The 22,699-nt window shown below is 55.0% G+C and overlaps 1 protein-coding gene across 1 annotated transcript in view; it reads right to left on the bottom strand.

Annotated features, from left to right (window-relative positions):
• Positions 1-15,736, bottom strand: part of SLIT1 (slit guidance ligand 1) — a gene marked incomplete at both ends in the record, with an annotated part of 29,615 nt that extends 13,879 nt beyond the window's left edge. Inside the window, 4 exons of the mRNA XM_079536410.1 lie at positions 8,922-8,993; positions 9,545-9,616; positions 9,879-9,950; positions 15,519-15,736. Of these exons, the coding sequence (XP_079392536.1) occupies positions 8,922-8,993; positions 9,545-9,616; positions 9,879-9,950; positions 15,519-15,736 (434 nt within the window). The remainder of the gene's footprint in view (positions 1-8,921; positions 8,994-9,544; positions 9,617-9,878; positions 9,951-15,518) is intronic.
• Positions 15,737-22,699: the final 6,963 nt, after the last annotated feature.

Genomic DNA, 22,699 nt, shown 5'->3' with positions numbered 1-22,699 from the left:
TATGGAGGTTGAAGGGCGAGCAGCTGGCTGGTACAGGGAGCATCCACCCTCCCATTGGCAGCCAGAACGGGAGCTTCGTCAGGTGGCCCCAGCCACCGACAATTACGTGCTGAGTAAATCGATGGGATGTAATTGGACTATTAAGATCTCATTATCCTCCTGGCTCCCGGTGCTGCAGCCCGCAGCGTGTTGGAGAGACCGCGACCTGCATGCAGCCAAAGAGGCTGCGTGCTGCCTCGTGAGTCTGGCTGGGCAGAGGGGGTGGGATGCAATCGCTGCACCCCAACATGCGACCTGGGCAGCTCCAGGCTGTGCCACTGTCCTGCCAACGGGACAGGAGGATGGCAACCACCTATATGCAGCTTCCCAGAGCTGATGGCGTCAGTGGCACCAGGACTTGATGTGGGCACAGGGGGACATAGGGATGCACAGTGACCACAGTGTTTGTGCAATCTAGGATTTGCTGAGTGGCTCCTGCGTGGGCTGAGCTGCATATCCAGAGGCACAGGGCCTCAGCTCTGCAGGAGGGAGGGTGTTGTGCTAACAGAGGAGCTGGCTGAGGAATAGAGGGGAGGGTGGGTGGGAGGCAGAGGAGGAACAAAACATCTGCCACCCACCCTGGAGCCTCTTCAGAGGGGGGAAACAAGTTAAAAGCAGCAGCTCTAATAGCAACACAAGCAAAATAACAAGCTGCACGCCCTGCTTGCCTGTCACCGCCCCCTCCCCACGCCGTCCCTTTGTTCCAGCAGCTCCTTACCCATGGAAGGGGAGTGGGCACGCGGCCCGACGCACAGCCAATGCGGCTCCAGGCTGCCCATCGCAACCCCATACGCCGTGCTGGGCTGGACCCTGCTGGGTGCAGGCAGTGTGCCATGCCGGGAGCCGTGCTGGGGCATCGGGGAGCATCGCACCCTGCGGCACGCAGCCCTGCAACGCTCCTCCAAGGCGTAAATGAAAAAGCAAACAGCTCTTCTGCCGAGCCCTGTGGGGAGCTGGCTGGGCCTCTCGTTAGCAGCCTTATCCCGGGGTTTGCTGAGCTCAGAGCTAATTGACTCCCAGCCTCTGAGGCTTTTAATTGCTAATAAGTGTGAAGCCAGCCCTGCCAGCCTTCCTGGATTCCTCCGAGGTGTGAATCAAGCAGCCCGAACCAGCCAGGCTGACACCCGGCCAGGCGAGGAGCTGTGCTGCCCAGGGCTCAGCCGTGCCAGAGCCGAGCTCCTGCAGTGGCGGCTTCCAGCCCTGCTCCCAGCTCTGGGAAGGGGTGAAGCAAACTCCACCCACCGTGGTGGCAGGGTGCTGCTCTGCACCCCATTTTTTTCCCCCCTAAAAACAGTCAAATTCCAACACACGTGGGCTAAAAATACACCCTGGTCTATCGGGGCTCTGCCCGCTCCTGCATCTCTTGGATGATTCTACCCAACTTAATTACATTCACGGGTATGAAATCACCAGTAAGTAATTAGACAGCCCTGTTCCCACTTAATACGCCAAAAGCTGCCTCCTAATTAAATATTATAGGGATTTAAAAGCATTTCTGACAACATATTAGATATGTAAAATGCTGCAAATTAGCTGGCTCCACCACTGAAACGCTGCCAGGGAACAATGCGTCTTCGCGGCTGGGAAGAAATCTGGGACATCGCTTCATGTAAATTGGGAGAAGGGCCCATTCTTCTGGCACTGCTTCTCAGTGGGGTTTGGCATTGGTGGAGCACAAAGGCTGCAGCCCTCTCCGTGGCGTGCAGTGTGAACATCCCACTGGCAACCTGCAGGGCCAGCACGGGGTGAGCCATCCCTGCCGCAGCCCCTCTGTCCAAAATGCAGATGGCTTTGGACTCATCCTCACATGCAGCCCCTGCACGTGGGGGTGTTGGGATGGAGCCAATGGCCACGGCATGCTGCTGGGCAATGCAGCCCAGCCCAGCTCATAGCTGAGCTAGTGCAGGGCTCTTCCCCTGAAAGCAATACAGAGATCAGGAGGTTTGTAACATAAACAGCCGGGAGCAAAGGAGGGGAACGGCACCAGTTGTCTGCAAACTCATAGGGTGTTTGAAATTCACACTTCAAAGTTAATATCCAGCGGCCTGGGTTGCCTTTTCTGCAAGTGGAGGCAGGGAGCAGGATTGCACCTACTGCAAAAGCTGGGTTTTCCCCCAGAAGCATGGCTCAGAGCCAGGCTGGGATGGGGGATGCAAACCAGGCCAGGCTCAGTGTGATAATGCCCTCTTGCTAATCCCCTGGGATTCAGAGTCTAAGTGCACCAAAGCTGGGCTTTGGGCTGACACCCTGATCGAGAATCTGCCACAACAAGATACCTCCAGTCATCTGCAGCCTCTGTGCAGCCTCCCAAAGCCTTACATAGGGCAGCAACTGGAGACAAACCTCCCTCTGCAATAGGGCACCAAGCCCTCTGCTCAACCCTGAGCTGGTACAGAACCTCCTCCAGGGCTGCAGCGCCTTTTCCAGGGAGCAGCAGCCTCATCCCCTTGATCCAGGGCTAGACCAGGGCATGGAGATGTTGTGCACAACTGGGGAAGCGGTCCCACCTCCTGCTTTGCAGTAGGAAAGGGATGTGCAGCAGCGCTGCCAACAGCCTCTGCCCCTCATTATTTTTTCACTGCAAGAACTATCCTATCCCTTATCAATAATTCACAGGTACAAACGATAATGCTCACTGCCCCGGTCTGGGAGCCACATGCTCCTGGCAAGAGGGATGAGGCCCGGGCGATCGCTATTGTTAATGTGCGCTGTGCGGGGAGGGGGGAGGTAAGGAGGATAAATATTTAACACCGCGTCTCTGAGCAAACATCCATGAGGGCTGAACACGGGTTGTACACAGAGCTGCTCCCTGTTAGCATGCTTAAACCCATCAGATCGGGAGGACCCCCCCTGCAGTGCTCAGCTTTGAGAGGGCAGCTGGAATAGGGCCCTTCCCTGCCCATTCCCCCATGCAGAGCACAAAGACGAGACTGTTACCTCAGCCAGGAGCACCCCCAGCTCCCCGCAGGGGCCGCACCTCGGGCCCTACCTTGGTGCTGCTGGGTGGCCACGCTGTGCGGCAGCGTCACAAAAGGGACACAAAGAGCCACACACCGCTTCCTCTCCCGGCCTTTCTTTTTGCCGTGTCGAGGGGCAGCTTGGAGTGTAATTCCCGGGAGTGGGAGGGGAGAATAGGTGTCTTTGTTGAAGAGGCTGGAGGGGGAAGAAAGAAAAAACACCCACCAAAAAACCCAACAAAACCAGCACAAAACCCAAGCCTTACTGATGGGAACACAAAGATCCCCAGAGCGTGCAGGCAGAGGACCGGGGAGCAGCGGGCTGCAAAGGACACTGCGTCCACCTCCTCCCCTCTGAGCACTCAGTGGTGAACAGCTCTCCTTGGTGCAAGAGCCAAATGTATGCCTACTCTGAATTTGTCTGCTTTCAGCCTCCAGCTACTGAGCAATTTCATGCTTTTTCTCTTTACATTCCCATTGGGGTTTTTTTTGTTTGTTTTTGGCTTTTTTTGTTTTTTGTTTTTAAAGAGAATTAATGACACGTTTACAGTCAGGTTTCTCCCCACACAGGTATGCAGGGACAGTGATGAAATCCCTCCTAGCCTTCTCCCACAAGCACTAAATAGGTCGAACACTGCAATTCCCCTCACTTGGAGGCAGCTTTTCCAGACTCCCAGTAATCACTGTCTCGTTTCCCAGCATCTCAGCACCACGAGCCCTAAAGCAGAAGCACCGCTCCCACCGGTCCCACGCAGTGCCCCCCCCCTCTCCCGCTCTGCCCACCCATCTCCCCTAACCCCACATCCTACAGCAGGCTGTGTTGTCGCTAAGTCATTTTCAGCATCCCCAGACGCTGCTCCCCGCCGTGGAGCCCTGACCTACATTTTTCCCAGCTGTGTGACCTCGCGTGCGGCTGACGCCAGTGCGGGTGTTACAGCGGAGCTGCACGCTCCCGTTCGTCCTGTAGGATGGGCGCTGTGCCGCACCACCTGCCCCAGTCCTTTCGCCTATCAGTCCAAACCTGTGGTTTCTTCCCCAGCAATGCTGCTTGCACAGCACTCACCATACACTGGAAGAGCAAGGGGGCAGCCAGAGGGTTGGCCAGAGCCAAAGTTGTCCCAAAGGGATGGGGAACCCAATGGGGCGGGAGCAGAGCCCAGCCGTGATTTCCCTGCGAAGCCACTGTCAGAGATGCTATGCTGATTTTGCAGAATATTAATGTTTTCATTGCCATATCCTTCAGGCAAGAGGAAAATGACTTGCAGAAGTCTCGGTATATCATGTCAGCGCCGTCGCTACTTATCAACCCAATTTGTCAGCTCGTCAAAAAAAAAAAAAAAAAAAAAGGATATCTGGTTTGTTTGACGAGAGCAATTTTCCATGTGGATTGGCATTAATTATCCTTTAATTCCTCCCTGATTGCCATCCGTGTCACTGCCAGCGCTGGGACCAGCAGTACTGCACTCACTCCAGTGCAGGACCTGCTGCTCTCTAGGCAAGGAGTGGGGTCTGTGCATCCCTTTGGGGTCCTATTGGGATGGGGACCTGCCTGTCCTGCCAGAGACCCTTTCTTCCCAGGACTGGGAGCCTCCTGGAGAAGCCAAGCTTTGCTTTCTCTCTGGTTAACCCCCGGCTGGGGTTGGATTGTGAGGCTGTTTCTCAGTCCGGGATGCCCATCTGGAAGCCATTAGGCACCTTTAATCCCCCTCATCCATTCTGGTGCTGTCTGAGCTTCCCCCAACCCAACACACACAAACGCTGCCATTCAAGCAGTTAATTTAAACAAATTCTGTCCAGCCGCCACCTCGAGCAGCAATGAAAAAGCCAAACAGGGCAGCTCAAAGCCAAGGGGGAAGAATGAGAAAAAAATAATAATGAAAGAAAGAAAGAAAAGAAAGAAAACCCACTCAGATACCCAGAAAGACCAGCTGCATCCTCCCGTCCCAGCCAGTCCTCCCCTCTCGCAGGCAATCAGATAGCATGCAGGCTGTGTAATTGGATGGCAAAGGATAGAGAGAGACATCTTAAAGCTCGGGTCTAATCTTATTAACACCCGGCTGCGGGGATGCTGTGAAATTGCGGGATGCAGGAATGAGCAACACGCTGCTGTGCCTGTGGGGAAGAGAGCAAGCGAGGCGGAGCGGGATGAGGAAATGCCTCTGGTCTGAGAGCATGTGATGGAAATGCCACCAAGCGTTGGGAATATGGCTTTTCCATATTTATCCTATATGCAAAAGCCACTGCCACAGACTGTCTCGTACCCAGCACATCCATGCATTTTGCTGGGTATGTGCTGGCCTGCGGCAAATCTGGACCTTGAGCCCCCCAGGAAATATCCCAAGTGGGAATATTTCAGCCCCCAACCCACATCCCCAGGACCCTGTTGCCCAGGCAACCCACAATAGCACCAGCCCCTGGGAAAAGCCCAGGACTTGGTTGGGGGGGGGGGGGGGGGGGGGGGAGGGGGGAGGTTTGAGGGGAAATACCCACCCACCTGTGGGGCTGAGGGCTGGACAAAAGCCCCTTTGAGTGCCGCAGCCCCTATTGCTGTGCATGGGGATGAAAGGGATGTGGATTACAAACTGGCACTGGATGAGTCTGGGGGCTGAAAGAGGTTTTTTGGGGGGCTGGAGGGAGCATCACTTCCCAAACACTCAAGGGGCAGCCAAGCTCCTCTCACCTGGAGAAAACATCCTACCTCCAGCCCTGGGATCTTAACGACTCTTCTCTGAGCAGATCCACCTCAAACTCCATCTCCCATCAGCACAAGGCGGGGGAGAGGAGGGGGGATGAGGAACACATTGCATGCCCCTACTGCCATTTCCTGGTTTATGGACAAGATGACAGTGAGACATCTTTAGTTACAAACAGCTCCCTTGGGAGCAGTAAAAATTTATCCAGCTTTTCCTGTCCTGAAGGGAAATACACACACAAACGAGGACCAGTGCCTCAGGGAAGTACAGAAACCTGGGGGAGGGGGTGGGTATGACCCTGTAATCCACAGCTCTTATGGGGGACCATGGCGGTCGATATCTGGCTGGTTAAGTGAGGATAAGCCTGGGATGATCATTCATTTAGCACAGCCGAGGAGCTGGCCCACACCTCCCCAAACCCACCCCCGTGCGCGGCACATCACCAACCACATCTGTGGGATATGCGTGCCGGGGCACTGAGCTACCATCTCCTTTAAAACCAACGCACAATGCTCCTTTCTGCCACGTCCTGGAAATCAAACTACCGAAGGATAAGTCTGCTCACAATGCTTTAAAATTGCTTTGAGCCTTCCTACGAACAGAGCCATTAAAGCAGGAGGAAGGAAATGCCTTTATTCTGCCACCAAAACTCACAGACAAAGGGATCTGCTCCTGTGAACGCTTTTTAACTCTTCCAGAGGAACAAAGGTGGCACGGGGCACAGTGCAGGCAGCGAGGGCTGCAAAGTGCAGTGCTCCTGTGGTTAGCACCCAGCACTGGGAAGATGGGTCTTTGCTGTCTGCTTGTTTGCCTTGTAGGATGTAAATTCCCATTTGCTGGGGCAGGGAGGTGAACAGGGCTGCCCTGCATGGGACAATACACAGAGGGGCCCTCTTGCTTCAGCTCCTTTGCCTTAATGGCATTGGGAAAGTTAAATCTGGGATGTGCACCAGTGCTGAGAGGTGGTGGGGCAGATCTGAGGGGTGAGCACGGTGCCGGGATGAGGGTGGGAAGCGCCGGGGCACCACAGCAGCCCCTCGCCGCCCGCCTGGCAGCATCCCCACGAGGTCACCTCCCCACCTATTAGTGGCACATTTGTTTCCCCGCGTTTCCTTAGAGCTGTCACGAGCCACACTGACTCTTTGTTCCCGGGGGCTGCGGCGGGGCCTCTTTTCCCCCTCCCCAGCTGGCTGGGGGGGTCCCGCCTCGCACAGACCCTGCAGCCCCCCCCCAGCCGTTCCCCTCCTGATTGGTATTCGGGGGGACGCGTCCCATCCCGGCCCCCCCAGCCCCACTATTTCCCCGACAGAAGGGTCTTTGTTGGGGAGCGCAGGGGGATCCAACACCCAGAGCGGCTGTACAGCACAGCATCCCCTGCACCCAGACGTCAGCATCGGGGCACACCATCTCGCCCCAGTGTTTCTCCATCTCTCTCTCCCGGGGTTTCTGAGGAGCGGTCACTGCTGCAGTCTCACGAGCAACGCCTCCCACGCGCAGCCAGCCCCATCCAAGCAGGGCCCGCTTTGTTATCCCTTCCTCCGACAGCTCCTTTTTCACTTGTCACCCTGTTTTGCTACTATGCAGCTCACAGCTTCCTCCTGCGCGGTCGTGGTCTCCTTCTGAAGGAGGCAATTTGCATTTTCTCAAGTTATTTATCATCGCCCGATTTTTTCTCTGCCTGCCTTAGTAAGGGCAATTTGAGCTGTTTTGGGGCCAGACACAGAGATGGCAGTGAGGAACTGCCCCACAGCTCACTGCAATGCCCCCTCCTCTATCAGAGCACCCAGCTGCAGAGGTCACCTTCTTGCCTGGGTGATTTTCCCCGGTGGAAGCAAAGATGCATGTTTTATCAGCTCGCCACTTTGCGGGAGACGCACCCCCCAGCCCGCCGCGCTTTGTTCTTCCGTCCGGCGCTGACAGTTTAATTAAACCCGGTTTGAGATGGGGTCACCTGGGTCAGGCGCTCTCCAGCAAAACCTCAGATCAGCGCCATTTCCAGCCAGAGGCGCTGCTTAATGAGCTGTCCGCTCGTTAGGGCGGGTAGGGAGAAGGGAGGCCACGCAATACCCCTTGCCACCATGGGTCCAGCACAGCCCTTTTGCTGCCACTTCTCCTGGAACCACCCTGGGGGCACCAGGGCAGGATCCAGCCCCACACACAGCCCTCTGCATCCAAAACCCCAACCCATCCGTTATCTTGATGCAACAAATGCTTTCTATAGCCCAGATCTGAGCAACTCATTGCAGCTCATGTGGAGCTGGGAGACCACAAAGCACCAAACTGAATTCTGTTTTGACACTGTGATTCAGGAGGTGGAATAAGCCTCCCTCCATCCTGACCCGAGCAAGATTCTCCTTTCTGTGCCTGCAAGAGATCCCCACGGCCATTGTATGGCCAGGGGCAGGGAAGGGGCGGTGGGGCCACCTCAGATCCATTTCATAAGGTCAATAAGCACAGAGCCTGGCAGAGGCTCCAATTTCAGCTCAAGCGGAGCCGATTTCAATTTACCTTGAACCCATTCCCCACTGACTCATACCCCCACAGCCCCAGCCGTGCTTGCTGCAGTTTCAGAGTGTCCTTATGACCTCCGGCATCACCGCAGCAGCGTGGTTTCAGATCTCACCTCCCGCTAAGGCAGCGTGATGGTCTAGCCAAGCTCTGCACTGGGCACCCCTTCCCTGCCATCCCCAGCACAGTCCTGGGTCACAAAGCCACCAGGAGAGCCAGCAGCAGGTTCCCTAGTGCTCCGGGACCCGGTGCCACCTATTGCTGGGGGCTGCAGAACTCAATGTAAACGTTAATGTTTTGCAGTGTTTTTGTTGCACAACGGGCGGCTGGAGGATGGGCCGTTGCTGGCGCCGTGCTACGGCACAGCTGAGCTCAACAAATGCCATTTGATAATTAATTGAACGCCTGTGCTATCAGCTGCCATTACCTAGGCCCATCGCTGGCTCTCAGCCACCATTTCACACATCCCACGCTGGCAAACCCACACGGCAGTTTAACCCTTCATTAAACACCGGCACCAACTCCTGGCACCAGTCACAGCCAGCATTGCCTCTGGGCACAACCACACCCTGGCAGCATGGGGACCAGAGATGTGGAGCATCCATCCACGCTCAGCGCCCAGCCCAGGCCACCACAAGTTTAGGACAGGGCAAAAATAATCACCAACCACCCCCCAGGGGCTGCCCCTCCTGCCCCACACACCCCTTGCAGGGGAGGTACTCACAGCCTGGACAGAGCCTGGTTGTGCTGGAAGAGGAGCTCGGGCAGGGTGTGTAGCTGGTTGCGGTTCAGCCGTCTGTAGGAAGAAAGAAAGGGTCATGGTAAGGAGGGAAAGCAGCCAGTCTCACCCAGGATGCAGCTTTGGGTCACTTCTGCTCCCAGGTGATGGGAGCCAGCTGGGCATTAATAGATTTACTCACAATATTGCAATTATATGCAGACAGGACTCCAAGCTGTTAAATGCTGATTGCTGTTTAACTGTGCCGTTAACCTGCTGCTCACTCAGCTCCTAATATTTGCTTGAGCAGCCTTGATAGGGTTTAAGCTGCTGAGCTATTTTATTGAATGCTGAACTGTAGCTTACAGCTCCCTGGTTCACATGCAGGACACAACTGATAACAATGGCAGTGCTTTGTGTTTAACCTGCCCCTCACCTCAAAGGCATCAGAAAGGGCGTTAAGATCTATAGAAACAGCACTAGGTTTGCTACCCACACTGCTGTGCATCAGCAACGCTGTTTGAAGTCAGGCAGCACAGATGTGCTATGGGTTAAGGCAAAAAGTAAAGGATGCTTGCAATGAGCAGAACTGGCTGCTCCATGCCACCTGCCCGCACACCACCACTCACAGCCGCTCCAGCTCCTTCATGTCATCAAACGCCCCACGTTCCACCACACTGATCTGGTTCTCCATCAGCTGCCTGCAGAGGGACATAGAGAAAAGGGGTTAGATTTTGGAATAGTGGTCCGCAACCCAGCCTAACCACTCCCAGCCCAGCTCAGTTCAACCCAACACATTCCAGCTCATCCTATCTGAATCTAGACTCTTTCTTCCTGCTGGAAGCCCACCATGCCCCAGCCCAAAGCTGATGCCAACTAGCCGGCACCACCTGAAGGACTCAGCCCCATCCCTATCCCTCCTGGGTGCCCGCAGGCTGAGCACACTTCCTGCTGGGAACTCACAGGACACGGAGCTGCTTCAGTCCGGAGAAGTCATTCTTGTGGATACGTGTGATGTTGTTGCCATTGAGCTCCCTGGGAAGAGAAGAGACAGAGGTCAGCATGGAAGCACTCAAGAGCCATGCAGTTACCTGGAAATTCCCCCAAAAACGGACAGGCAAGGGCCAAAGTACAGCAGTGATCACTGCATTTTTCATTAGGAATGGGTGCTGGCCCTGGAGAGGACACAGCCCACAGCCCCTGGCCAGCAGTGCGCACGTTGGCATTGCTCAGGGACTACAGAGCAGCAAGGGGTGCCTTGCTCCCCCAGCACGCCTGTCTCAGTGCTCATGTCCCCCAGGACAGGCATTCTGCAGCCATCATAAATGCAACGTGCTGCCCAGTGAGGCCAGCAGCCCCTGCCTGGATGTAAACCGCCCCACAGGGCAATGCAGCAAATGTCTGGCAGGCTCATGCTGAATTCATGGAGCCACTCAGAGAGGCCAGGAGCAATGAGAAAACCAACAGCTGCCCCCAAGAAAAGTAGGATGGCTCCAGGCACACAGCTGCAAGTCACCCACAGGCATTAGGATGGGTTCAGTGCTCGGCCATCTCACACCACTGAAGCAACTGCCGGGAGATAAGTCACACCCCAAGGACTTCTGCCAGCCCAGTCAGCCCCTATGTCCCACCTCTTGGTGGAAATAAGGAAGAAAGGCTTTTGCATGAGTGGTCCCCAACCCATCTCAACTCAATCTATTCCAACTCATCCCATCCCAACCCATTCCATCTCAACCTCTTTCTCCATCCCGACCTGACGCCTGCCTCCACCAGTTCCACAGCCATGCGAGGAGCCAGGGTCATCGCCGGGATGGCCCCAGAGGCAGCGAGCAGCGTGTAGGGCTGCCCGGTACAGCCTGCGCAGCCGCGCACCCCGGGGTGCTACCATTGTCCTGCTGAAACGGCTGATAATGGCTAATGAGTTCCAGCTCGGCGTTATAGCCTCATAATTACACAGCTATTCAGCGACTGAGATTGCCGGGCTCCTGCCATTATCCAGCCGTGTGTGCCTGTGTTGGGAAGGAGGCGGGAGGGGGGGTACGTTACTAGGACACAGATGAATGCAAGTGGGGAATGAATAGAGGCTCCCCAGCCCCAGCGATTAAACCGAAACCCATGCTCAGGCTCCACAGCCCCCCGGCTCGCTCTGCCCGGCACTGGGCTGTGGTAAATGATGACCCTCACAGCAATATGGGAACAAACAGCAGGTAAAGCTTACTTGTAAGGATGCCGAGGCAACCCTGCCATTTAACTTTGTGCCATTTTTCCCCCTTGGTTCTTCCCGCAGATAAATCACAGCCTGCCCTGCCCAGCACACCGGCTCCCCACGGTCCAGCTGCATGCTGTGTCGCCGTGCTTCCCTCCCCATGGTGTCTGGGGACCACTTGGCAGCACTTCTGGGAAAGTCATTTTCATTGCAACCTTGAAGTTTCAGAACCCCCTTCCATTTCTCCCCAGGAAGAGGAAAGTCATTACAGCAAGTGAAACCCTTGCGATGGCGCTGGCGGATCATCCCGCTCCCAGATGGGATGTCGGCGCTGCGCAGGGCTCATTGCTGGATTTGCATAGTCTGGGTTTATATTTGGTTTCTATCTTTGGATGGCTTATTCCACTCCCGAGGGCTCTGCTGTGTCTTTTCTCCTTGCAGCGCCTGAGCTACACCAACTCCGCTACAAACTCGGAGAGTACAAATGCTGAGCAGTAATTCTTTAAATACAGCCAACGTGAGCAATATTTCCCCTGGTGCTGATTTATTGGGGAGTCACAGTGCTGGAGGTAACGCAGCCTATTTGCGCCCCGCTGCGAAGAGGGGCAGAGCTCCAGCACACTCACATCTCTCCCAGCCTGGTGTCATCTGCAAACGCCATAAGCGGCTCTCTTCCCTCTAATGGGGACGCCAAGGAGAACGAGACCCCAGACTGACCCCTGTGCTCAGCACTGGGGGACAGAACAGCTGCAATCTTTCATCCTACACTTTTATTGCATTTTTCAAGACTTTCTGAGATTTCAGCCGGCTGCTTGAATGCCACCGGGCCGCAGTGCAGGCTGTGAGCTGCAAAGCCCTCCACAGCCTTGGGGAAACAAATCCTTCCAGTGCCAGCGCAAAGGAATCCTCACTGTGTGGATGCCCCATGGAGCAGGGCTCTGCGCTGTCTGGGCTCATTTCAGAACAATTGCTCTTTGGTGAAGAAGAAATCAAGCCCACAGCTCCAGCCCCTAGAGCTTGAGGCACTCTGTAAGCTTTTACGAGGTACTAACCCAGGTTAGCATCGCGATAAATTTTTAAGCGCTACAAACAGCATTGATTGTGCCACCAGCGCCAAGGAACGGGAAGCCTTTCTGCTCTCCCTAAGCTCTCTCTGGGGTTTTCATGCCAGAGCCATTATCTGCCGGCAGTCAGATGCGCAGCGTTGTGGTGTATCTTCTCCAACCACTCTCTGTCCTACAAGATGCAACTCTGCCCACACCTCGCTTTGCTCAGCCCTCCCAGCATGGGGACAGCAGGACACAGCACCCCACTGCTGGGATGTGGGGTGGGGATGCTGATGCCCAGCCCTCAGCTCCAGATCTCCTATAGCATCCCATGCTGGGGCTTCCTCCCCACTGCAAACCGTATGGGGGAATGTGGGGTACCCCCCACCTCCCCAGCTCTGTGTGCTCACTTCTCTCCCACTCACTGTGCCAAGCGCTGCTCCTTGGCTGCATCGCTTGAAAAATTCATCTTCCCTCTTTTCTGATCTTCCTCCTCCTAGCAGCCTCTCTCCCCCATAGGATGCTCGCCTCTGCTATTTTGAGAGGCGAGTGCATCCGAAATGCACGCCAGGAAGGCAGGCGCTCAGTTGAGTCTTGGAGCCTGGATGCCCCAACTCCCCCCCGCGGGCTGCACTCCCCTTAAGCATCCTCCTTTTATAGCTCACACAAACTGCTCCATGCTTCTACCAGAGGAAAATTCATTAGAAAACATCGACAGAGGAAACAATGAAATAAGGAAGCATGAAACTCAAGGCAAATGCATGCAGTGTAATGAGCCTGGCTGTGCAGAGTGCACAGCTGTGAGCATGGGGTGCCTCCTGCACCGCTGCCACCAGCGCTCCAGGACTGCGGCAGTGGCATTTGCAAGCACACGTAAGGGGCTGGCAATTAAGCTGGGAGCAGCTTCCCTTCCTCACGCAGAGCAGCAGAATGCATCACCCCAGAGGAGCGAAGTGGCAGCACGTTTAAGGCAAAAATATCTATTTTAAAGGATGCTATAAAACAGGAGCGGAGAAGGGTTTATTGGGAAGCAATTGCTGTGTGAGGTGAGAAGTGGTCACCAGAGGCCAATCCGATGGACTTTATTGCCTGTTACCCGTGACTTCTCCCAGCCAGGGGACAATAGATCCTCTGCTATCAGCCTCAGCTCCATCAATACAAACACGACATAGTTTTTTAAACTAATATTTTTCCAGCATGCAATTCCACGGAGAGCAAGAACACACCGTTACCATGGCAATATATAGACAGCATCTGCCTTGGACGTAGCTGAAGGGAGAAATTGGAATAGAATTGCAAATTTCCTCTGTCCAGGAAGGCTCCTAAGGAAGCACAGCTCTGGGCTGGCAGCGATGGGGTGCTGTGGGGTGCACAGTGGGGCTTGGCCCATCGGAGAGGGGGAAAAGGGGCAAGAGGGACAATGCTGTCATCAGCTGAAAACTTCCAAAGAAGAAGCAACTGCAAGGCAATCAGCCTCAATTCAGCCCTCATTAGCAAATAGCCGTGCTGGAAGCAGCCATTTGACGGCGGTGAATTTGCAGCGATTCTGCTGCCACAGGGAGAATTACCTAACAGGGCGACCTGCTCTTTGGAGATGCTTCCAGAGAAAGCCACCAAAGGGTGTGATACAGAAGCAGCGTGAGCTCAGACCTCACCCCGGCTGCTGCTGCCTCGACCCCATAACAGCAGAACCCAACACCACCCAGGGGGCACTGCAGGACACCTGGGAGAAAGCCTGCTGCCTGCAGACGCCGTGCCAGGTGCACGGTGCAACAGGCAGGCAGCCTGGCAGCGGGGACAGCCTGCTCCTGCTGCATAGCCTGGGGGCGCGAGGTTGCAGCTCCTTTCTGGGTAATCTGAAGTGGCTGCTGAGCTGCACCACCACAAACGCACTGCTTGGAGGTGGGACCTGCTCTGCACAAACACCTTGAGCACCTGTGAGGGCGTGCAATAATGTTGCGAGTAGTTTCCTGGCAAACAACACCCACGTGAGAGCAACACGTCTGCCTCAGCTCAGCCACCAGATCTGACTTCGTGAGAACACAGAAACCCCACATCACCCCACAGGGATGGGCAGGGTGCCCAGCGGGACATCAGACATGAGCAGGACCAAGGGGAGAGGTGCCCGTGGGGCAGCAGTGAGACACCCCAGGGTCACAGCCCACCCATTCTCTGCATCAGAGTGATGCTGAGCACAGCCCAGTGTGGAGCAGCTGCTGCAGAGCCCACCGTGCTCCCCAAGGAATGGATAAGGCTAGTGCAGGAGTGGCTGTGCCCAAGCCATGCTCCAGCCCTGGGCACCCCAGAGCTCCCAAACCAGCTCTATAGGACAGCAGCTCATGGTCACGGAGTAATAATCACTTGAGGAGGATAATTACAGCAGGAGAAGAGAAAACCCCATGAAAGCAGTGCCTCACAGAGCTCCTGGCGCTGGGTGCAGCCCAGGCAGCTGCCAGACTGCCTGCACACACAGTCCCTGCCTGCCAGCCCCTGCCGTATGCACAGAGCTCATTCACAGCCCAGTGTGCAGCAGAGCACAGCACTGGGGCAGGAGGAGCAGTGTGTGGCTGCCCAGGGCCACAGTTCATGGTGCATACTGCCAGGGGGCAGAGGGAACACTCGCTGTCCCCAGGCAGAGCAGAGAGGCTGGGAACAGTCCTGCTGGGAGCGGGGTCACCCGTACACCAGGAACGTATATGGCTACACTGTGACTGCGGTCCATAGGAGAAAAGTTCTCCCTACGGGAACCCACTACAGACATCTGAGGACCTCTCAGCGTTTATGGGAGGGGGGCTCAGCAGGGGGATGCTGGCGCAGAGGGCTTGTGGGGTTGGAGGCTGCTCACACTGCGGGACACAGAAAGCACAAGGATGGGACCCGATCCCTGGCACCACACATATCACTTCCAGGAGGGATTCCCAGGGACAAAGGGGTGCAAAGGAGCTCAGGGTGGTGAGGACCCACAAGCAGCCTCTCCAGCCGCATGGGTGTCCAAGGACAGGTCACAGTGTGGACAGCCGTATACCTGCTTGCGGGCACACATCACAAGCACGGGCACCGGTGCAAACATCCCTTGGAGCACGCAAGCCCCTGGGCGCTGTTCTGACCCCCGCCAGCTCCACACATTACACACGTAGACACACGCGGGACCCCTCGCACATCCCTCCCACAGCCAGCTGCACACGCACCGTGCCCCGCCGGGCGCTAGGCACGCACAGATCCCTTCTCACCGCCATGGACGGGACGCTGTGGGCGCACTCCCTCCGCGCGCGTCCCCTCGGACTCCCGCTCGCAGCCCCCCGACGGGCTCCCTCCGCCGCGCCCCGCACAAAGGAGCCCCGCGGTACTCACAGGCGCTCGGTGCCGCGGGGGATGCTCTTGGGCACGGCTCTCAGGGCCGTACCGTGGCAATCCACCGTGGTGCCGCTGCAGGCGCAGAGCGGCGGGCAGGCTGCGGCGCGGCCCCGGCACAGCGCGGCGAACGCCAGGAGCCAGGCGGCGGCCCGCAGCCCCGCCGGGACCCCCGCTGCCCCTCCGGGGGTCGGGGCCGCGCCGGGCGGCACAGCCATGGCAGCGGGCAGCTAAACGGAGGGAGCGCTGCGCATCACCGGGAGCGCGGCTCGGTTTGGCACGGCACAGCCCCGTCGAAGCGCGCCCGCACTCCTCACTGCCGCCCCATCCCGCAGCCCAGGCACAACCTCCGCGCTGGCTCCTCCCCCCCTCCTCCCTGCCCGCCCCACCGAGCCCCCCCCCGCCCGTTGCCGCCGCCCCTCACCGCGCCTCCGATACGGTAGCGGGAACCGTCGGGGTTCCGTGCCGCGCTAAGCACGCGGCTCCTCTCGGGACGCTCGGGCTGGGCACAGGACGGGGAACGAGCGGTAGGACAGGGCAGCCGCATCTTCTCCTTGGAGGGTACCAAAAGCTCCTGCTTCCGTTGGACCATTTCCCACCACTCCCCAGAGTTTCGTACCCAGGTGAGACGGCAGAGATGCCGGGTCCGCTCGCAGGAACCCGCAGCCATGCTCGAAAATGCAGCTCAGCTCTGTCCTTTGCCCCATGCACAAACGACAAATCTCATAGTCCTGGCTGAGCTGCTGTCCGTGTCCTTTTCCATTCCAAGGGAATATCTCAAGAAGTAAGGCAACAAAAAAACCCTTTGTGACCAATCCACCAAAAAGGCAAAACGTACCTGTTTCAATGCAAAAAAAAAAACCAAAAAAAAAACAACAAAAAAAACAACCAACCAACCAACCAACCAAACAAAAAAACAACCATGAAGCCAAGAAATCTTCTGAGCTTGGCCCCAAACTGTTGACATTTCAGAAATGAGAATGTTGCATCCTTCAGCAACACCTTCCCCGAGGTCCACAGGTGAGAAGCAGGAGGGTGTAACCGGGAGGGCTGTGTTAACAAGGCACCTGCAAAACCTTCCAACTCTCGCCCTCCCACCCTCCAGCTGTAGGGAAACCTGCAGGCATTCTGTAACAACAGGCAGAGCCCTGGCTGCCGAAGCAACTGCTGCACCTTTCCTTGGAGGAGGAATGCATTGATGACAGCAGGTCCTGAGGCCAGCAGTGCCTCTTAAATCAGTGCTACCCATACAGCGTGGACCAAACCAATGGTCCTTAAGCAGAAAAAGTGAAAGGTATGCTCAGGGTCTCTCTCTGAGCAAGAGCCACCTTGCACACATGGGACTGCACCGGCTTGGCGCAGACTGGCAACCCTTTCCCATCCCAAATGTTGGCTCCCATCATCTGTCTGCATTTTCGTGACATCTCCTTCCTCTGGCCCCAATCCCAGGAGGAAGCTGTGGCTGAGTCTCATGAAAGGGATTTGTTCCCCGTTGCTACACAGCAGCTCTGACAGCGAGGAAGATGAGCAGCTTCCCAGGGGCTGGGAGTTGACCTCGTGCTGGCACGGCATCAGCGAGGCTCCCTTGGGGACACTGGTGGCAATGACACTGCAGAGCACCCAGAGGGAACCAAGTCGGTGTGCTGAAGAGTTCAGCTGAATTTCTGGGGTTGAAGGTTATTTTCCAGCAGCTCCGTGTCCCCAAAGTCACAACCAAAATGGGATGGCTGAGGATATGGGATGAGATCCTCCAAAAGTGCCACATGAGGTGATGTTGGCTTTGGAGAGCAACATCTGCATGGGAAAGGCCCTAGGTGCCACTGAATATGGATGAGGAGCTGGGAGGTAAAGAAACCTCAAACTTTCCTTTATCAAGGGAGGCCTGGTCCTGCCGTCTGCCGCTGGGATCTGGGCCAAACTGCTTGATAGAGAGAGAGACCATCTGGATCGTCTGATGGGCTCTGGGTTTGGTTAAACTGAAGCAGCAGCTTTTTTTTTTCTTTTTTTTTTTCTTTTGCAGGAAAGGAGTTTCCATGGGAAGATCTGGGGAAGGATTCCAGGGGACGCGCCAGACCTGTCGTGCAAAGAGATGTGAAGCAGCTACAAAGCTTCAAACAATGTTTGCTGCCAGCTTTAAGCCAAATTCCCCCAGAGCATCATTTCCATCCACTCAGGACAGGCTGCAGCATGCTACTGAGCTGCCCAGCCCCTTTGTTTCCCAGGCAGGGGCTGCAGGACAGCAGGATCCCACCCTTTCCTTGGCAACACTTCTAGCAAGCAGCAGGGCTGGGGGCTGGAGATGTGCTAAGACCTCCCAGGGACCCTTGTAGAGGCTCAGCTCATGCAGGGAAGCCATGCTTGGCCTTGAAGTAGAAGGCACTGTTGAGAAGGGGCTGGTGAGTCTCCCCTGCTATGGTACTGTATGGGAACTGCTGAGTCACGGCCTGAACCTCTGATTAATCACCTGAGGCGAGCCATGAGTCAGCCAGAGGAGCACAGGTGAAGGCAATTCACCTGTGCTGCCGGAAGGGGTGGAGCCTGGCTCCACCCCTCTTAGACCTATTTAAGAGCTGGCTACCAGAGGGGAAGGATCTCTTCTGGAGATCATCTCTCTTGGTGTCTTCTAGTGAGCTCAGCCAAAGGGCAAGCTCTTCCACTTATTCTCTTTTGTGATCATTGTCTACCTTGCTTGATTCTCTCGATTATATTGTGATTACAACATCTTGATATCTGTTGATTAAACAACTATATTGCGATTATAGCATCTTGATTATACAGGTACCTGTTGGGCTCACATAGAGCGACAGTGCCTTTGATGGGTCTGTTATGGAGTGATGCAGGCAGCAGGGCTGCTGGGATCACAGCAAGTCAGTAAAGCTGTGTCAGGCAGGACTGGGGGTGCTCTTGCTGGTGACTCTCCAGGGATAAGCCTGACCTTATTGGCAAACGCCAGCAGCATCACCCTGTGAAGATTGCCAGCACTGCCCTGTGTGCATGGCCAGCATCACCCTACAAGCACTGCCAGCTCTGCCCTTGAGACACTGCCAGCACAGCCCTGTGAACACAGCCAGCATCACCCCATAAGCTGTGCCAGCAGCATTCTGCAAGCATATCCCCGTTGACTGCCTGGGGACTTTGCCACTGGGATGAGCATTTGCAAAGGGATGAGCACTCAAACTCTGCCCTTGGATCCCTCAAGGTGACGTGAGAGATGCTGGAGCTCTGCTCCATGAGCAAAGCATTCACACCAGGCAGCCCAGCACGCATGAGAACTGCTGTTCCCAGCAGGGCTGGACACGCTGGCTGTCTGGGAGCGTCGCAGCACAGTGCAGGCTGCTTTGAAAGAACCACACACACTGAGGTGCTTGTCAGGCACCTCACACGTGGAAGCACTGTTGGTAGTGCAGTGTGGGGCCGGGGGCTCCGAGTCCCAAATGCAGCAATCGATCCACATCTGTACACACAGAACCTTCCCCAGTCACTCTGCCTGGAGCCATTCATTACCCTCCTCAAGGAAAACGCATCGGAGGGATGATTTACTGTTTAATAGACTAACTGATCCTGAGCCGTGCAGGACTGCACCCAGGAGCTGTTCCAGCAGAGATCCCTCCAGCACGTCCCAGCATGAGCACAGGGTCAGCATGGGACCCAGCATCCAGATCTCAGTGACCACGCACTTGCACAATTTATGAGCTCCAGCACGAAGCCCTCACAGCAGAGATAGGCAAACAGAACTGAACATGGTAATTTATTTACACCATGAAAAAATATTAGTTCGTCTAAGCTGATGAGACTGTGAAGCCCAATAAGTGGTCTGGCTGGTGCCAACATCTATCGCTAGCAGTGTGTGTGTTTTTGTCTACAGCGTTGCCCTAGGCAGTCAGATACAGCAGCAGCATGACAGCTCCTAGGCACACATGATAATTTAAAGGAAAAAATATCCTATTTCATCTCTGAACCAGGGCAGAACAGTTTGGGAAAAAAAAAAGAAAAAATCAAGACAACTTGCAAACATTGATTTAGATTGCAGTGACACTCTGCAGAACTTATTTGCAAGTCTGGGCAGTGCAGTTTAAGATAAAAACTGTTTAATGAAACGAAGGAGGAGTGCTGCTTGTTTGCTTTGTAATGTCACTGCTGTGCAGAAGGAGTGACAGGCCAAACCAAACATGCTGTCGGCTGAGATCCCCCCCAGGGCTGTACCCTCTCCCCACGCTTGGGCCCAGCCGTACAGCCAAGCATCAGCGTGTGGGTTGTGGTTCCAAAGGCTAAAAACGACTCACTTTTAAAACGATGTAAGCAGACTGAAGCTGTCGCTTTGAATCACAGCTGCCTCGGTGTTATCAGGGAGGCGATATTTGGATTTGCAGTGTTCAAAATAACTGCTGTGAGTTTTTGCAGCTCTTTGTTCAGCATTTTCAAAGCCAGATGCGTCTCTCCGGATCCCCAAGCCCACTTTCAAGTGCAGAGAAGTCCGTATGCTCTCCCTCTCTGAGCTCAGGGAGATGTGAGTCCCTCGGCACCCAACCACAGCCCCAGAGAGAGCTCCCACTTGGAGCAGACCCTGCAGAGACAGCTCTGCTTCCCAACACAGCGCGCCTCTCCTGCTTGATTTTCAATTGCACGGCGAGGATGTTAATGAGTGTCTGAGCCACGGCAGGCAAGCCCAGGGCATTTCAAATGAAAGAACTTCACAGGGAAATAATCTGCATAAAATCTGAGACACCATTATTAAGAAGGAAGTGAAAATGCAGGCAGAAAGCATCCTCCCTCAGCAGCCGAGAAAGGAATGGTTCTAAAGAGAAAAATGTATTCATTTGATCCATTATTTATATAAAGTGCTCTTTGTAAACCTTATTTCCCATCACCCCGGCTGACAGCAGGGGGAAGACAGGAAAGGAAGAGGCCCAACTTTCCACCTCTGGGGGAGGACAGCCCGCCTGGGCATCCCGTGTTGCGCTCGGATCCCGCGTGGGGGCAGGCAGCAGTGCCAGGGGAGGACAGAGCCATGGGCAGACGGTGCCTCCACGCCTCCGGGAGAGCAGAGCTGGGGTTGTGAGCAGACAGTTCCTTCCTTTTGAAGGCAGCTGCACCGCTGAGCCCTCCCTGTCCCACTGAAACTGCTTAAGCCACTCAACAAAACCGTTAAAAATAAAAGCATTTAATATGGGGTTTTTGCATGAACACACGGAAAGGCAGCAGTCTGAAACAGTACATACATAGCATATATAAATAAGAACAAAGATTAAAAATGCTTTGGCAATGAGAGGCTCTGGGAACAGTTAGCGGCTGCTCTGGGAGGAAGGAAGCATCCTTGTGAGGCACTGCACAGAGCAGATAAATGAACACATCCAGACGTGACTGTGGAGCGCTGTGATTGTGGGGCTGTGACAACCAAAGAGTCCCAGGGGCTGAGTCCCTGCTGGCCACCTCCATCCTTAGCATGAGCAGGAGAGGAGCATGGGCTAAAGGCAGGGCACCGACCCCAGGACCTCACTGGGGACTGCACCCGTTCTATCTGCAATGGAAGGCATGCAAGAGATGCAGAAAGTATTTTCTTGGGGCTAAACAAATCTCAGCAGTGCCAGAAGCCAGTTGCTGAGCTATAGCTGTCAGCATAAGGGCTGACACTGCAGAGCAGAGCTACTTTCCTCTTGTCTGTACAGGAGCAGTGTATTTAGCCAGAGGAATGAGAATGCCTTGCAAAGCCAACATCCAAGCAGAGATATAGATACGTCTGAGTACACTAGGAGCAAGGAGAGAGAAGGGATGGGATGAACAGAAGCACAGCAGCCCTAAATGCAGGAAGAGCAGAGGCAGCAGGAGCAGAGCCAGCTGCTCACACACTGCCACCCCACCCCGGGCTCTGTTCCAAAGGGAAGCTGATGTTCCCAGGGCTCTGCCAGCAGCACACTGCACTGCAGGAGGCTGCAGAGATGGGGCAGAAGTGCATTCAGCCAAACACACTGCGCCCTTCAGAGAGGAGCACAAAGACATCTTCAGCCTCTGGAGGGATGGATTACAGACATCCAAACAGCACATACTGTTACCGTAGCAAACAGCCTCTGCCCTTCTTCACAGCATCCTCACCTGCCTGGTCCCTGAAGAACCGGCGCTTTCTTTGCTGTGACAGAGACTTCTAACACCAGGAACTCACAACTCTCATATCTACTGTCCCTCTGCCCCTTACATTTCCTCCACTCTGGGGTCAGACTGGGGACAGACACTCCCGATAAAGTACCACGAACATCCCCTTGGACATAGCAGCATGAAGCACAGAGCTTTGTAGCTCTTAAAAAAAAAAAAATAGCAGTACAAAAACATGAATAACTCTGCTAAGCTGCACAGGGCACAAAAACCCCATTCTGAGCCAGTCAGACTGAACTCCCTGCTCACATCCCCAGATTCACACCTCCTGCCACCAGTTGTCTCCAAAAGCTGTCAAGGACAGAGCTCTAACTCCTGCCGGCTGCTGGTTCTTAAAGATTAGAAGACAATTATAATTGGATTCCAGAGATTATTTGCTTTGCCAAGAAGGGCTGAGAAGTGTTTAGATGGTTCCTCAACTGATTAAATCTTTATTTCACAGTAGTGACCCTGTGTGTCTCCTACCCCAGAGTGCTTGCAGACAGGTACTTGGCAGGATTGGCTCACTGGAGCACTCCAGCTTAACAAGACAGCTGACAATGGCCAGCTGTGATGGGGGTTTATCCTGTCTCGAGATGGTTTCATCTCATTTCTGCAGCTCAGGGCAAAAAGCTGAACCTGGCTCCAGCCCTTTCTCCCAGTTTAATGATTGCTCAGCCAGTTGCCTGATCAGCCAGCCAAATACCTTGAGCCAAAGCCTTTGGGCACCATTTGCAGCAGATAAAAAATGACTGGAGCCCTCTTGCACCTCTTGTACTGCTGCTATACTGTGCAAGCTGCTACCAGATTCTGCCTGTGTGAGACATGCCAGCATCCGAAGGCTGGGCTGCCCTGCTCCAGGACAGTTTTGCCAGCCTTCTGTCCCCAGATATAAGCCCTGTGCCACTTCGCCTCCCTGGAGGAACACAAAGCAAAGCCTCTCCTTGCTCAACATGCAGAGCCAGCAGCAGCACAGGAATGCAGAAACATGAAGGCAGTGTGCAAGGACTGCCTCCAGCCAAACGTGAAACAAAGTGGTTCAGAAGTGGCTTTCC

The sequence above is a fragment of the Tetrao urogallus genome, assembly GCF_951394365.1.
Source record: "Tetrao urogallus genome assembly, chromosome: 5".
Classification (NCBI taxonomy): Eukaryota; Metazoa; Chordata; class Aves; order Galliformes; family Phasianidae; genus Tetrao; species Tetrao urogallus.
The sequence above is the reverse complement of the archived record's forward strand: the minus strand, read 5'-3'. Positions and strand labels throughout refer to the sequence as shown.